The 15953-nt window shown below is 43.4% G+C and overlaps 1 protein-coding gene across 3 annotated transcripts in view; it reads right to left on the minus strand.

Annotated features, from left to right (window-relative positions):
• Positions 1-15953, minus strand: part of PIN1 (peptidylprolyl cis/trans isomerase, NIMA-interacting 1) — a 32754-nt gene that overhangs the window by 16580 nt on the left and 221 nt on the right. Inside the window, exons 2-5 of one of the 3 annotated variants that reach the window (XM_019556691.1) lie at positions 14237-14437; positions 5071-5181; positions 4159-4223; positions 1604-1692 (exon numbers count right to left, since the gene is read on the minus strand). In XM_019556691.1, the coding sequence (XP_019412236.1) occupies positions 1651-1692; positions 4159-4223; positions 5071-5181; positions 14237-14437 (419 nt within the window). In that variant the 3' untranslated portion in view covers positions 1604-1650. Of the gene's footprint in view, positions 1-497; positions 1693-4158; positions 4224-5070; positions 5182-14236; positions 14438-15953 lie in introns of those variants that run through there. The other 2 variants (XM_019556689.1, XM_019556690.1) reach the window with 2 other exon arrangements.

The raw sequence follows: 15953 nt of genomic DNA on the forward strand, positions 1-15953 counted from the left end.
TCGGGAGATGTCGTCTTTCCCCATTTCCAAACAAGCCAGGAGTTCTATTTTTTTTTTTTTAAAGCACACAGAGGACCCATTCACTGTTATGGCTGGTCTGACATCATGAAGGAAACCTCTGTAGATTAGCAGAACAGAAGCAGGAAAACAGTTACTGAATTAAGCTAAAATGTCAGAGGTGCCACTATTACATGGAGTAGCACCCTACACAAGATACCAGCAGAACTGCTCACTGAGAAAGGCAGTTCCCAGCACAAGCAAGAAATGACAGAATCTGGCCTGAGTTTCTGGGAGCATAATGTTTGCCTGATTCTGTTTTAAGACCCAGAGACTTGGTGAGAACGGATTTTTTGATCCCAGAGGAGTCACATTTCCATTTTATGACCAAATCAGACAGTCTTCTCTATGCATGCTGCATATGGGTTGGTTTTGTTTTTTAAACAGGAAGAAAGAGATCTTTACAGTGAGAGGGGAAATAATCAATGCCAGAGCATCTGAAATGTTTAATTGGAGAGGGCTTTATTTTCTGCTTAAGAGAATTGGAACTATATAGCTTGTTTGCACTGGACCAAAGCTGGGATTTTTTTCTGTTATTTTACTAAACATAAGCAATGCAATGTAACTGGAAACAATGACTTACAGTGTTTAACCACAAGTGGATAAAAAGAAGCTTGAGGAAAACAGCCTTCTCTCTAGACTGGAATCCCATATTACAGTCCCTCCTACAGAATGGCACTCATATCTCAATGATGGAGTGATCTCATGCTGGGATGATTAACACACAGCATCCTGTGTTTAACTGGCTAGAGACCTTCCTACACTGTAACTACTGCCCAATAACCTCTTCTGTTTATCCTTACAACCAAAAGGCATCTTCAAGTTTTAAGTCAATGAAATGGCAGAGGTGGAGGGAGCTCCAGGTACCATCGTGCGGCAGGACATATGGACAGCTGCATGAAGGGTAGCTACAGGCAGGCACAAGAGACTGGCTGAACTGGACCAGTCTAGCTCTTTGCTTGGTGTCTTAAGGTCAATTTTTAAATACCTTTAACAGATCAGTTCTGTGAACAAATGAGCTGGCTGCAGACCAAATGCCATTTATTCTGGATTTTTTTTTAAACAAATGTGCAGGGAAGCTGGGTGGGGATTTCATTCCATCCTAACGCCAGAGCTCACAAGTCAATTTTGCCACCATCAGTGCAGTACTGTAATAAATACTCTGTATCTTTAATAAGGTGGATATGAGAAGCATTGAAGTGTGACCTTTAGCATTGACACATCTCCTAAACTGAGGAATTGTCAATAAAAAACTCAAGCAGCTGTGGCATGCCAGAAAAATTTAACATTCTCTCTGCTCATGAAAGATGCTACTGTCTTATTTTGATTGCATTATCATCCTTGGCTAACCATGCATCTCTACAGGTGGAAAACATTGTGTCAGGTGCCACAGAAAGTATTGAGATATGAAATGAGCTTTTTTTTTTAAACTGTATATGAAGTTCGTTCGGGAGAGTGCAGGGTTGGCGTAGATTTTTCCTTTCTTCCCCTCGCCCTTTCCTTTCTACATTGTCACCAAGGCACTTCATTCTGTGCGGAGGATGATGTGGATCCCTGAATCTGTGAAAACTGGTCCGCTCATCTCGCCAGGCCTCAGCGCAAATGAGGCATCTTCAAAAGGTTTCTGCATCTGACCTGCAGAGAGCAGCAATGAGAAAGTTCAATTAAGCCAGGAAAGAGTCAGAGACCTCTCTGAACAAACCAGCCTCAAACAAACATGGCCTCCAGGCAAGCAGCAAAGTCACCAATTAATAACTGGCAGGGGGCATTCATTTCCATCTGTTCCCTGAAGGCACTCCACACCATCTCTTACACTCATGACTCAGATACAGGGCTTTTGTTCAAACCCCGTAAACATTGCTGCTAGAAGGAAAAAGTGTTTCAAAAAGCAGGGAGACTCAAAGGCAGAGGAAATCGGTTCAGCAAATTCACTGGCACAAGTGATGTCAGTCTTTCCGTCTTGGATGCCCTTAAGGCACACCAAGGGGAGAGATGTGGTGTGCATTACTAGTTGCACTAAATAATTTACACGGCACGCGTGGGTAATGTCATGACCTAGATAAAGAGCGCACTTACTGCTTAGGTCTCCAAGTCACTGACTTCCTGGCAGTTTAGCAACTGAGGCTTTAGGAAGCCAGATGTGATGCTAGGGTGGCCCCTGTGCAAGGAATACCAAGCAGGAAAACTAAAGCAATTCTGCAGCACGCCAGAAAGAACAGGCAGCGATAAGTGTTCAGTCAGAATGCGAGCCAAGAAGGAAGCAACCTGTCTGCTAGAAAGGGTTCAAAAGGAACAGGATCTTGGTTCAATTTACTTCAACCAGAAGTCAGAGCAGAGAAACTGCTGCAACAATGAGGTGTGGCTGCTCCCAGCATGTCTGTCTCGTGGGACATGCACCAAATGCTTCAGCAGAAGGATGAACTGCTGGTCAGCAGGGACCAAGAGGCAATGAAGCCTCATGGCACGTACAGAGCCATTGCTCCCTGTGCTTCACACTGCTGGCATCTGCCTTGAGACACCTGAAAAGATACAGATCAGCCTCTTGCCAAAAACACAACATAAATCTCCTGTAAGTTTATGACCCTTGTCTCAGTTTCAAGACAGTGCTGCAGCTCTGGACTCTACCGCACATTAGAAGACAGCTACAGAAAGCTCACAGACAGCGTGACGGATGGATTGTCGACAGACTCCTTTTTTTCCCAAGCAGACATTTCAGTGATATACTAATCTCTTCAGGAACTAAAGCTTTCCAGCCGCTGCACAAGGCATACATCCTAGATGCAGCACATGTAGCAGAGGAGCTGCTCTGGAATTTATATTTTACTTTAGGCACTAAATCCATCCATACCCATTTCTCTAGCAAAGCAGCAAGATACCATGAAGGCTCAATTCCTCCCTTTCTGGATTAGTCCTAATAGCTTCAGCTAGATATTTTCCCCTTCACAAAAAGCTCAGTTTATTGCTGAAGGGACTTGATATATAGGACTTTCCAGTTCTGCTTCGCACCTTAATTTTGTAGTTCGATTAATTGGTAGGAAAGGCAGAATGCTCGCCTGTCCCACTTATTTTCATTATAAGACCAGCTGCACTTGCTGCTCTGACTGAGAACTGCACAGTAAAAACCCTTCCCCTTCAGACTGTATTTTATTTCTGGTAGTAGCCTAGTATTTTTATTTCAGACAAGAAAATAGCTTCTCTGCTGCACCAGAATAATCTTCCAAAAAGCAAAAGTGTCAATTACTTGCAGTTTTTCAAAAAGATAAATTGGAATGTTTTATCAGTTTCACCTCTAAAGTAACCAGTACTCATAGATCCAATAAATTATGTTTGCGGCCCAATGAGAGCAGAGGCAAAGATAGAGACTGAGCATGACATCTCGAAAGCAGAGCAGCCACTCGTAGTTCTAGTGTCATCTAGTGGAGACAGGTTCTTGCAACATTTCTTTGCTTTTTGCTTAAATCAGGAGAAATCTCTTTCCAGAAGTCACAAAGGACCACAATGAACTGACAGTTTCCAAATGAACTCAAAATAGCAGTCACAGCAACCCAAGATTAATGGGTGTTTCATTGTATAGGAATCCATAAAATGCCATTGTGCAAGGGACTCTCTAAAAGGAAGTCTTTTCTTCCTCAAATATCATTTGACTGGGGTACAAATTAAATGCCTAAGTATAACAGCAATTAAGAACAATAGCTCAGTGGGAGGGGGGAACCCCAAAATCAAGAATTAGGTTTCTGAAGACAGCTTCAGTCACTACAATCTGGGGGCTGCCTGAAGTAGCAGAAGTCAGACTTGGTTACTCAGAAGGTGCCTTCCAACCCTGACTCTGAGGCAGTCACTCACATCTATTTTAACCCCTTTAATGAGGCATTTTCTCCTATGCTACCCTGGACCCTTTTGCATTTGTATTACCAATTATGTAGTATCCTGTGCACTGTCTGACACTCTAACATCCTTGTATAACTCTAGAGGACAGTCCCACAGCAAGATTTGCACTTTTGCTACCAGGCAGGAATCTAAAATGCTCCTCATCCCACTAGCCCTGAAAATAAGCTTGAAGTGAGGTCCCCACCACTCTAAATGCAGCGGATCCCTTCTCACCATTTCAGTCTGTAGACAGCTCTCCCTAGACTCTGCTCTTTTGGGTCTGTTTCCAGCTCCTATGACTTAAGGGCACAGGTTTTCAAGAGACAAAAAACACCATATTTGACTACAGATTTCTAGACTTACTCCAGTTAAAATGTGCAAGGCAGGCACCAGTCAATTACATACTTTTTTTGATTCATTCTTTTCAGGTACTGTAGCTATATTTGCATAATCTCATTACTTTGTTCTACTCACTAGACAATGAAGCTGTGTGCCACACCAAACAGTCAAATGATTTGAGAATCGCTGTCCCACAGTTGCTCAGTCTCCTTTCTAAATTTCAGACAACACTTGTTTCATGTGCCCTAACAAGTCCCCTGTTAATAAGCACACATTGAGAGAAGTTTCTTGCAATCATTCCCTTGCAATGCAGATCAGCAATTCTGTAATGAATTCCCTCACCAGCAACATTATTGTGGGTTGGCTATGAATTGTACCCACTTTCACAATTTGTTAATAGCTTCCTCATTTGAGATTATAGCACTTAATTATTTATCTGGTTTGCTATTAGCAAAATTTACCCATTTCCTCTTTTTTCATGGTCTGCTACACTAAGCAACTGGGTTTCTATTCACTGTGGCTAGAAAAAAAATCTTTTTTCTAAAAGAAAAAGCCAATTTCATAAAGGACGTTTGTGTAACATCCTCTCTGCCTAGAATAATATTATGGCGGCATTCTTAATTGGTTTAACTTCTAAGCAGCAAACTACATTTTCTGCACAGCAGGCTACCTAACGCACAAATCCATTTTCACATTCATTCCTCAGCAGAGGGACATATTATTAATCCCCACTCCCTGCTAGCAAATTCAGCATCGGCCCTGTAATCTCAGTCTTGTATATGTAAGGCCATACCAAGCCAGACCTACCTCTCCCAAAAGCACCCAGGTCACCTCCTGCTTTCGCTGAGCTGCAGTCACTGAATTGGGAAGCCAGAGATTCAAAGTCCTCTTCTCCCGATTTAATCTTCTGGATGTAGCCTGTTGACAGAGACAGCATTTAGCCATTAGAGCAAAGAACAGGGCCAAGGGAGGGGAACGTTTATACAGAGAAGGGAGGACAAATTTAAAAAGGAATATTCATTACTGAGGCATGTTTCAAAGGTGCTGCTTTTGCTCTGCATGGCATCTCAGAGACCCCTTTGTCCCAGCACCCTTCAACAAGAGGCAGAAAACACCACTGCAAAAGTGCCACAGATCCAAGGAATTAGCACAGCAGCTCAAGGTTTTCCTCTTCCATTGCTTTTACTGCCAAACAGCGGCCTGCTGCTGCACAGAGCCACAGCCAAGCTGTGCATGCCAGTATGACTCTGCCACCTAGCGTGTTTGCATTACAATGTAGCTGATCACGTAATTACCATTTCACAGATGCTCATGGAGTGCCTTTTACTGGCTGCACTGTGCACTCCAGACAAGCCCCTGACAGTCATTTATCAGACATGCCACAAACAGGGTTTCAGTAGAGTTACTTCCCCAATTTCACTCACTGCGCCCCAGTTCTACAACCGGCAGCTACTGGACCCATCTCCCAGCAACTCTCACCTCAGATGCCTTTTCACTACTCAGCCAAGCATGCACAGCAGTCTACATTGCAAAGTGCAGCGCACGCGAGAAGTGAAGCTTTCAAAGCACTTGATTTAAATCAAGTCAAAATTAACTTCCATCACAACACTCAAAAGCACTTCTCATCAAGTGTTTTTTTTCCCCAAGCACATTCCAATCTTCTTCATGTCCGGCCATTTCACTGCAAGCTGTTCACTGCAAGGAGGGCTGTTCTTTTAAGCGTACAAACTCATTGCTCTCCTCCAAAAGCCAAGAATATTTGTCCAAAAAGAGATTCACCCTTGGAAGAAAAGAGGCCAAGCATAAAATTTTCAGCTAAATAAGCAAAAAATTGAGAAAGATGTGGGGCCTTTAAAATATCTACACACACTTTATTTTACTATGTAGCTTAGTACTGCCAGCACCTACATCAATTTGCCTTTCTATCCATGAAACAAGAAAAACTAGAACTCTCTTCATCTTTCAGATCACTCCTTCAGACTGGCCTCTTAACAGTGTTTGACTGACTTCAGAGGGTGCAGGCTGTCAACATGGGGCATCAACAGCATTTAGTCAAAGACAAGCAGAGCACCCAGTTTCAGACACATCTCTGAATATTGCCACAACAGCCTGTATTTAATGGCTCCAAAATCATTAATCTGAGCAAAGGGTGTGAGTATGAAAAGCTTAGAGCAGTAGTTCTCAATCCTTTTAAACAAAGGGCACGCCTCATTAAACTCAAGCACCCCCTCCCTCAGAAAATGCCAGCTCTTTGCTTTCACTATTTTCTGACTTCAGGAAAAGAATAGAATAGTTCTTCTTGTTAGAGAGAATAGTTAGAGGGAGGTTCAGGTTGAACATCAGGAGGCATTATTTTAGTTGGGGCTGCCAGGCTCTGGAATGGGCTCCCAAGAGAGGTGGTACTCTCTCCTACCTTGGGGTCTTCAAGAGGAGCAGGGATGTATATTTGGCTGGGGCGATATGACCCCGGCACCCATTCCTGCCTGGGGCAGGGGGTCAGATCTGATGATCTGTTTAGGTCCATTCTGACCCTAAGCACTAGGACTATGATTTCTGCAAAGAGCTCAGGAAGGCCACACCAGGGCAGGGATGTTTTTGACATCATGAATTCCTGTCTGTAATCTCCAGGTTTACTCTGTGAATTACATGCACATGTTTGTATATCTAGCAGTGCTAATAGTGTACAGCATCCTTTAAGGGGATCTCCCAGTACCCTAGTTGGAAAAAAGAAAGGAAGACTGCTTTAGACCATGTGTAGTTCTGCTGTGCACTCAGTCACTGGAAATCAGAGGCACTGGAAGCAATAACATCTCACTAGGCTCAGCCTAGCGCTTTCCTCCAATGACTCCTCAAAATGGACTGCCAATATTTCCACCAGGAAAACTACTGCACACATTACCTGGACAGTCCAGTACTATCCTTTAAGTGCTGGGTTTATTTCCCTTGTGAGTCACACACTCCCAGGGCTGGGTCTCCCGGGTGTCACTCCCCACTTCCATACAATGAAGACAGCAGCACTGCCCGACTTCTGGGACAAGCAATGCTCACAAAAGCAACAGCAAGCAAGCAAGCTAAGGTTCGGATCAAAGAAGCCTGACTTTCCCCAGTTTTTCCCCAGCACAGTCCCCTCTTTCATCTCTGAAGAGAATCATTGAAGGCAGCAGCTGCTACGTAAAGGGAAGTGTAGCACTTCAGATGGGCACTAACACCTGGTGAAGTCTTCAGAACTATATGGCAAGCTGCACATAGAAGTTATATGGCTGCTGGTTTTCTTAAAGCTCTCCAAGTACAGGATGCTGTTTAGCCTTCCAGCATCAGAAGCTGAATTTCTCAGTGAAGGTAACTTATCTGAGCAATGTAGACTGAGCATATGGACTCCTCTCACAAGGTGGGCACCTGGACACTAAATTTCAGGATGGTTATGTTCACTGTCCAAATACAGCAAGTGGAAAAGCCCTATCTGAGCATGTATGTGCACAGTCACCATGACGTACTTTGAATGCATTTGGGGATGTTCAGAGTGGAAGAGGGCACCCTTAGAAGTGATGAAGTTGGAGGAGAGAACAAGAGTTTCCAAGCCGGTTTCAGTGCCACTTACTCCTAAGCATGGCTCTAGAAGTGCTCCTCCATCAGTAAGTATTTTCACAGTTTAACTGCACTGACACAGAAGACAAATGCCACTGTGATTTCTTTGATATGGAACTGTACACAGAAGCATGCATGGCATTTTCCAGAGCCTATCAGGGGATGGGCAGCTTAAAGACCAACTCAACAGGTCACATGCACAACCATCCAGGCAACCCACTATACAAGATCAAAATTGGAGGGATGATGGAAGAAATTGGTGGTAAAGGAAGAGAGTAAGGTCATACAGCCAGTGACAAGTGGGAGAACACAGAACAATTAGAGGTGAAACAGGGGAGCTTCAAACTAGCTGTGATAACAGTAAGTGTATGCAGCAGAGATGTGCAGAGCCTTGACAGCTGTTTCTTAAGCAGGACAAAGATGCAAATACAAGTACCACTCGGAAAGGAAAGTTTGTGGAAGGAGTTCTGGCCTCCATAGCCAAAGTGGCAATTTCTGCTTTGCCACAGGTGTGCAGCAGGTTACTGCACTCTACATTTAACTCTCTCAGGCTTAAAGCACTTGGTCAGAATTTTAAGATGTTGATAGATTTAACGTCCTCATTTTACACGGAAGACCACACAGACCTGTCTTCAGTGAGTTCTCAAAACCCCAGAAGTGCATGCAAACATGGGGCAGTTGTGATCCTTGACTGAGGCATCACAGTAAGCAAGCAGGATGGTCAAGATTACCAGTCATTCACACACAGTTACACCAACAATTCCCAAGCCACTGTATACACACACACGCGCGCACTCTCTTTCTCAGATTTTGTTCAATGCCAGTAAGAATCTTAGTCTGTTTGACTAAGCTCACCTATTTTTATGAGCTGAAAAAAGGAAGATCGATTTTCATATGATCTTCATTACAGCAAATTACATCATACAGCAAATTACAGTTGCTGTAATTTTAGGGCAGATTTCTTCCAAGTAGCTCCCAGTATGACACTGTCTTCCTCAGGGTGAAATCAAGCACAATACACCAATTTTTATTTTTAGAAGTCTCTGGATTTATTTTTGCTACAGCACATCTTTCTTCCTCAACATTCAATCAATTAGAACCTTTCAATGGCAGCAACTGCCAGTGCCCTAATGTGTGCAGTTATGCAAGGGATTTAGTGAAAAAGTCTCTCTCTCTTACTGGGCTAACTAGTCATAGAACTGAGGACAGTAGGAAAAGTGCTAAGACCAAATAGGAATGCAGAGAAGAAAAAGGGGACTGGATCTGGCTAAGGGTGGGGGGGGGGTGAGGAGAGGGGAAAACAGAACAGGGGACGTACAGGTCCTTTGACTATAATTACAAGCAACTGAAGTTTACCTCCATTCTTCAAAAGGGATCAGATTATTTGCTTCAGTTCAAAAGCACTAGCTGTACTGGAAGCAGCATCATTCAGTTAAGGGGTTTATGCATATCTTAGTCATGCTGACTGAACTAAGTACATTACTTAGAGATGGGGGAAAGAAATAAACAGAGCCCACAGAAAGCCATCTATGCATCATAGCTATGTATCCATATTTTGGTTTTGGAGCAGATGAACTCTAGAAGTCCTTTCTAGACCTACTTCTCTCTCTCAGAGCCAATTTGAAGATTCGTGCAAGATCAAAAGCAAGAGGTCCATCAAAAAGCAGCTTACTTCATAGCCTGTATCTGGGCAGAAAACTTCTCTTCACATTTGCCTCCTCTCCACCCCAGCCCATTTTAAGGAGAAACGGATATTGTTATCCGATTAAACTAAGCTGTCTGGAGTGCACACAGTGTATTTGCCCAATAGGTTTGCTGTAAAAAGGGAGTTTATCTAAAACACTTATTTGCATCACCCTAAATGCATGTTTAGTTGCAAGCACAATCCCAGCCACATCAGTGAGTGTGTCACTCCTGGTCACACCAAGAAATACCAGGAAATCCTTAAGTCAGGAACTCATTTAGAAAATCCCTGAAGTAAGAGGAGCCCCAAGCTGAAATGGCAATTTTTAGGGATTGCTTGAGCTAGCAATTCCCTGCAAATACAGGGAACTGGACTCTACAGCCCAGGAAGCCAAATCCAGCCCTATACTCCTATGAATTGTGTGACTGTACCATGACCTTCATGTTAACAGCTTTCAGGCTGTGAGGCTGTTAAAAATGAATTTCACAAGCCAGCGAACTGAAACCAATCAACCTGGCACAGGGAAATGGAGCTTGGTAATTACAGCTTTGCTAATTTGACTAGCTCAGGCACAAAATCTACTTGCCAACTGGATGGATGCTTCTTGGACACAAGACTGGGGTCAGCTCCTTATTCTGGAAGAGACACCTTGTGCAGCCTTGGGTAATATACTTACTCCCTGTGTCTCAGCTCTCAAGGGCATAGAAGAGGATTATAACTATGAAAGGATTATTTAGAACAAATTCTTCAGGACAGATACCAGACTGCAGTAAAGCACTTCATACAATGCCATGTGAGAAATGAGTTACACTGGAGACAAAGGCGACTACCACAAACTTGCAAGGTGAGAAAGAAATGATGGACTGAAGAACAAGGATCAGGCTCGAATGGTAGTTCCTAATGGAGTTTCTTGGTTGCGGGAATGACCTTGAATAATGTTTTCATTAATGACCTTTAAGTAGAAAGGAAGAGCATACTAATGGAAACTACTGATGACACTGTCAATACAGAAGCTCAGAATCACATCCAGACCTGGCTAGTTTTGAGGACCAGGATAAGAAAAATGAAGTGAAACTTAGCAACATAAAATGCATGAATTCCTGCTATCAACCAGAAGCTTATCAGATGGGAAAAGAGGAAGGCAGCCCTGAGTATTCCCACTTATCACAGGATGGACTGAGCCATCAAAACAATGTAGCTGTGAAATAGGCAAACACAGTCCTAGGCTGCAAGTGATTTTCATTACAGACCAGGCATATTAGTACAAGGCAGGGGTGAGCCCTCATCTAGAACACTGTGCGCACTTCTGATCAGCAACACTCAAAAGAGGAATTGAGACTGAAAAATGTGTGGGGGAGGGCTATGGAAATGATCTTGGAAGAGGAGAGAAAAACCTTGGCTTGTTCAGCCTAGCCAAACAAAGAGAGAGGGAGTGCAACTGCTCTATGTAAATACATCAGGGGGCTCTCACCCGGGAGGGAGAAGAGTTATTTCAACAATATTGGTACAAAAACAAATGGGTATAAACTAGCCATGAAGAAGTTTAGGCTTGAAGCAGCTGTCTAGTCATCCGAGGAGTGAGGTTCTGGAATGCACCCCACCTCAACAAGAACAGAAGGAAGCACAAAAAAGAGAAATTGTTTTTAGCATACAGATTGAGCAGCTTATGAATGGAGTTGATGCTATGGTTGCTTGTGATAGCAAGGGACTCAAGTCAGTGATCCAGGAGGCCCTCCCTTCCTGCTGTCACCATGCATCTACACAGTGCCTTATAGAATGGGACCCTTAGCAATGATATGGAACAAATCAAATAAAGCAAAAACCTAAATTTTCTTCACCCACTGTAACATAACAGACTAGAATGCATTAAAACCACCACCTTTCCCTCGTCATCTCCAGTCTGCTTCCCTTATAACTGGAGAGCCGCAAGCAAAATATTTGATGCTAGCTCAGTTTCACCTTTCTAAAACGTTAACCTTCCCTGCATTCTCCAAGGACAGGAGACTATAACAAAACACTCCCCTTAAATTCCAGTCTCAGATTCTTATTGCATAAAACATTAATACCAGAGTTAAAGATTCTGAAGGAAATATCCTAAACATAACTGCTCTCTAAACAAAACATGAGAATGTGTGGTGCTGCGTCTGTCAAACAAATGCCTCCCTTGAGATCTACTTAAACAATTCTGTGCTATAATTACATTCATCAGGTACAGTGCATCTGCTCAGAGAAGTTCAATGATGCCTAACTGTTTGTCAAAAACTCCAGTGAAGCTAAGCTGTGCATCCAGGCAATGGATGTTAAGCTTTTATTTTTTTTTTTAAGAAACTTTATAATTTTGTTATGCTCAGGCTTGGATCTTTTCCAATCAACAGTATCAGTATACCATCTCACCTTTTTGGAGCAAGTAAAACACAGAAAGCCTACATAAAATATGCATTAGTGTGGATGTTCCCTGTGACCTTTCTGGGGAATAGTGTTTATCAAGGACAGATGGGGGGTTGGCAGAAAGATTTTTTTTTTTGATCGTGGCATTTCATTCTGCCAAGACAAAAATACAATGATAATAAAAGTGATGAATGAATGAATCCCTAATGGACTTTATCAAGAACACAGCAGGACGTTTACATGAAATAAGTTTTAATCACATCTCTAGCATCCTCAGGCGCCACAAAGGAAAAAAGATTGCTAAACATAAAAATTATCTGACTTTAGTCTCCAGGGCTGTCAATCTGGCGCTTACTAAAAAAAAAAATTTTAAATCACTTTAAAAATAAAAATTACATCTGCGTCTTAGACAGAACAAGATTAAAATGTCTTTTTTTATAACCTTATCAGATGACGAAGACCTGCTGTGTCTAAGATAAAGAAGGGCACCCAAGCAAAGTTATAAAGATGACATTAATTTGTTCAGGATGTTATTCTGGCTTCTAGGGGAAGATAAGCAAAGCACAGGCCTTCTACTAACAGAAAGCCTAGTCAAGTAGGTAAACACCACTTCATAGATAACACCATCCAAGAGAACTTTTCCCTCTAAAATTTAATAATCTTCTCTCACTCAGGTTCAAATTTAGGAACATCTGCTTTGTATTGTGCCAAAGGCACTGCTGTTCTACATTGTTGATCAGAAAAAGTAGGGATTCTGTGGTACAAATGTGCCAGCTGTCAGTTACCGGGGACTGAGATTTCCCTCTCCCCAGGCAGAGGAGTCAGCACAAACCTTGGGCTCCCCATCCCCAAGCCATGGAAGGGGCAAGACTGGTCTAACACACTGCTTTAGTTGCCCTTAAGCCCTAGTTGGAAGACCATTCTTCTGCTGATCCTTTTCACTTGGGTACATTTCACCTTAAGAGACTGAATCGATGAGGAGGTCCTCATTTATGAAATGACTAGTTGCAGCTCAGTTGTAGCATTCCAAGCTATTCAGATTTTAAAGAATTCTCAACTGTCTGCATAACTCCAATGAGCATTTGGGTTCAACACTCAGATTCCAGAGTTCAAACCAGCTATTGCACTGCCCCTGGTTACACCTATTTAGCTTGACTGACTTAACATGCATTTCCCTGACAAGATGCCAGCATTCATGGCAATTAATTCAGCATCTCTTTCAAAGGCTATTGGGCACCATCTGCTGGTGAGTACCCAGGCAAACTGCTGCTCAAAGGCTTGTTGTTCAGTGGGGTGATTTCCCCATCAAAGGCTTTCAAATTTTGAGTGACATTTTTTGTTTCCATTAGACACTGGATCCAGGTAGCTGCCAGACATTTTTCCTCACCCTTATTTCTGAACCTTTAGAAGCAACAAGCAACTTTAACGTAATACTATATGATAATAAGTGCTCTACAACTTCAAAGCACTTTACAGAATATTAACTCATTTTCATAACAAGTCAAGACTGACTGCTACAGATCGGAACACAGGCCATGGTGCAAAGTCAGGAGACTGACAAATTTCACCACAGATCCTCTGACCCTTGCACCAAATTCAAGAAAGAGAGCCAACAATAAAACAGAATTAGAACTCTGCCCATAAGGCCCAAATTAACTGATTAGGAAACAGGACAGTTAGAAACTATTGCTGGCACTGAAAAAGAAGACGTATCTTGTGATGGGTCCCATATACAGCAGGAAAGGCATGCAATTCCCTCACTCCCAAACCAGGCAAAAGACCATGGCAGGTTGAAGAAATTTGGCAGGTTGAAGAAATTTACTTGAATAGCTGCACACAAGATGTTTATACCTGGGGTCCAGTCCCAGGCAGAGATTCATGAAAATTTACAGTAACTGCCACCAGGACAAACAGGCAAATAAATATTAAACAAAAAAAGGAAGATGTTTAAGGAGAACTTGTTTTAGCATCAAATAATTGCTTTATTTTTTAATATAAAAATATACATTTACAAAGAAAATACAAACAAGCCTCTGACACAACATTACAAGAACACAAAGGGGGAAACTGGCATGAGGATGGAAGGGGGAGGGCAGGTCCTATTCCTAGGTCATTTAGTCATGATCAGCAAATCATGCAGCAAAAGTATTTCTCCAAGTGGCTGTGCTATACAAAAGTCCACGTTCAAACCACTTGCCTCAAAAAACTTTGCCTTAGAGAGTTCAGGCCAATAAGCCACTTATCTCTGTGCTCATTTTTGGCCTTAACATTACTTTCCCTTACAATAACATCAATCTGCCTCCTGCTTTTACTTGCCATTTATAAGCTCCAGTGCCTCATCTTTGGTCCGTGTGATCTTTTCCTGCCTCCAAGATGAGGGCCTTCTGGACTGGTTGTGTTTCACCAAAAGATGTGAGCAGCGCACTTTGGCCGGCTCCCCCTGGCCATTTTTCCCACCTCCGCTGGGGCGCTCCCATTGGCTGGCATTTGTAATGTGGTTGAAGTAATACACGCGGCCTAGAAACAAAAGGGAAAAGAAAACCAGGTCTTCAGAAGATCTACAGCAATTGCCTGTTGTTTATCCCAGCAAATAAATTCTGGATTTCTGCAGATGGGTGAAAATGTGGATGTCAGCTCACTGCAGAATCAATGCAGGGAATACTTAACATCCCCATAATAACAGGCTGTCTCAGCATAACAGATTTCAGTCTATTAGAACTCTCTACCAAGGGTTTCTAGCGAGAAACAAAGATGCCCTGGGCAAAGCAGCTGTTCCACTCAAAAACCAGACTCTTTACACCATCTCCCTTTCCAAAGTTGGGCAAGTCATTTTTACTTCAGTGAAAGTGGGATCAGGGTCTATGTCAAAACTCTTGAAACCTTCCCAAAATAACACTTTGCAGCTTAAGTGCTGGCTGGCTCATTTGTAAAGCACTGATTATTCTTATGGAAGCAGCGAGTGCCTGCAGCTTTCCTGAGTCACATGACACCAACACATCTTCAGAAGCAGCACAGCGACATAGTGGAACTCTGCCCATTTTACCCCTGCAGCGAAGGTGAACGGTGCCGAGTTTCTGACATGGGGGGGGATTGTGTTTCACTCCAATCTAGCTTGCAACCGAGAGCATAAAGTACGGCAAAAATCCCCATCTATTTAGACTGGGTTTTTGGTTGTAGGTGTGTTGATCTAAGGTCATAGACAGGCAAGGTTCTTTGAGTAAATGTGGTATCTTTCATAATAAAAGATATCATATGTACTCGAAGAACCTTGCCCGCTTATCTATTTAGACACATTTAGGGGGTAACAGTATCCTAGTAAATAGATCCTTCAGTTAACAGCAGCAGTTTTCAAAGCAGCAATCACCTCTAACTATACCAGGTGTTATACTAACAAGGAATCCCTGAACTGACTTTTGCAGGCTAGAACTGAAGACACTCCTCCAAAACAAGTCAGGCCTTTCTTTATCAGGAAAGGGCAGGCTTTCCCAGGAGCAGCCAAGAGGTTGGGGACACTGCTCTGAGGTCAAGACAGCTAAAGCAGTGTCCCAGCACTGCTGGAACACCAGCTGTAGTCCCCAACCCAAAGGACGAGGGCCACTCATTCATATGCTGGCAAGAGGTCATAACCCTGACTAAACAAATTGTCGGCACTTCTGGCATCCCACGGACCTCTGGGGCACTGCAATCACTGGACAAAAACCCCAACAACAGCCATGTCCCTGTACACCCGGGGGAAGCAAAAGGCAATTCTAGTCTCACGGCAACAGCGACAAACCTCTGTTTGGCAAGGGAGGGGCCTGGACCCCGCCGGGCTCCGGGATCAGCGCTCTCTTTCCAGAGCCGCCCCCATGCTCGGGGCCTCACGACGTGCCCCGGCCATGACAAATGCCCCTGCCCAGAACCCCTCCCACCGCCCGGCAGCTCCCGGCCACTCCCCCCCCAAAGGCGAGGGAAGAAGCGAGGCACCGCGGGTCTGGGCCCTGTCGGGGCCACGAAGGGCTGCCTCATCAGGCGCGGCGCGGCCCGGCCCCGC

Source organism: Crocodylus porosus, unplaced genomic scaffold (genome assembly GCF_001723895.1).
Source record: "Crocodylus porosus isolate Cpor-Errol unplaced genomic scaffold, CroPor_comp1, whole genome shotgun sequence".
NCBI lineage: Eukaryota > Metazoa > Chordata > Crocodylia > Crocodylidae > Crocodylus > Crocodylus porosus.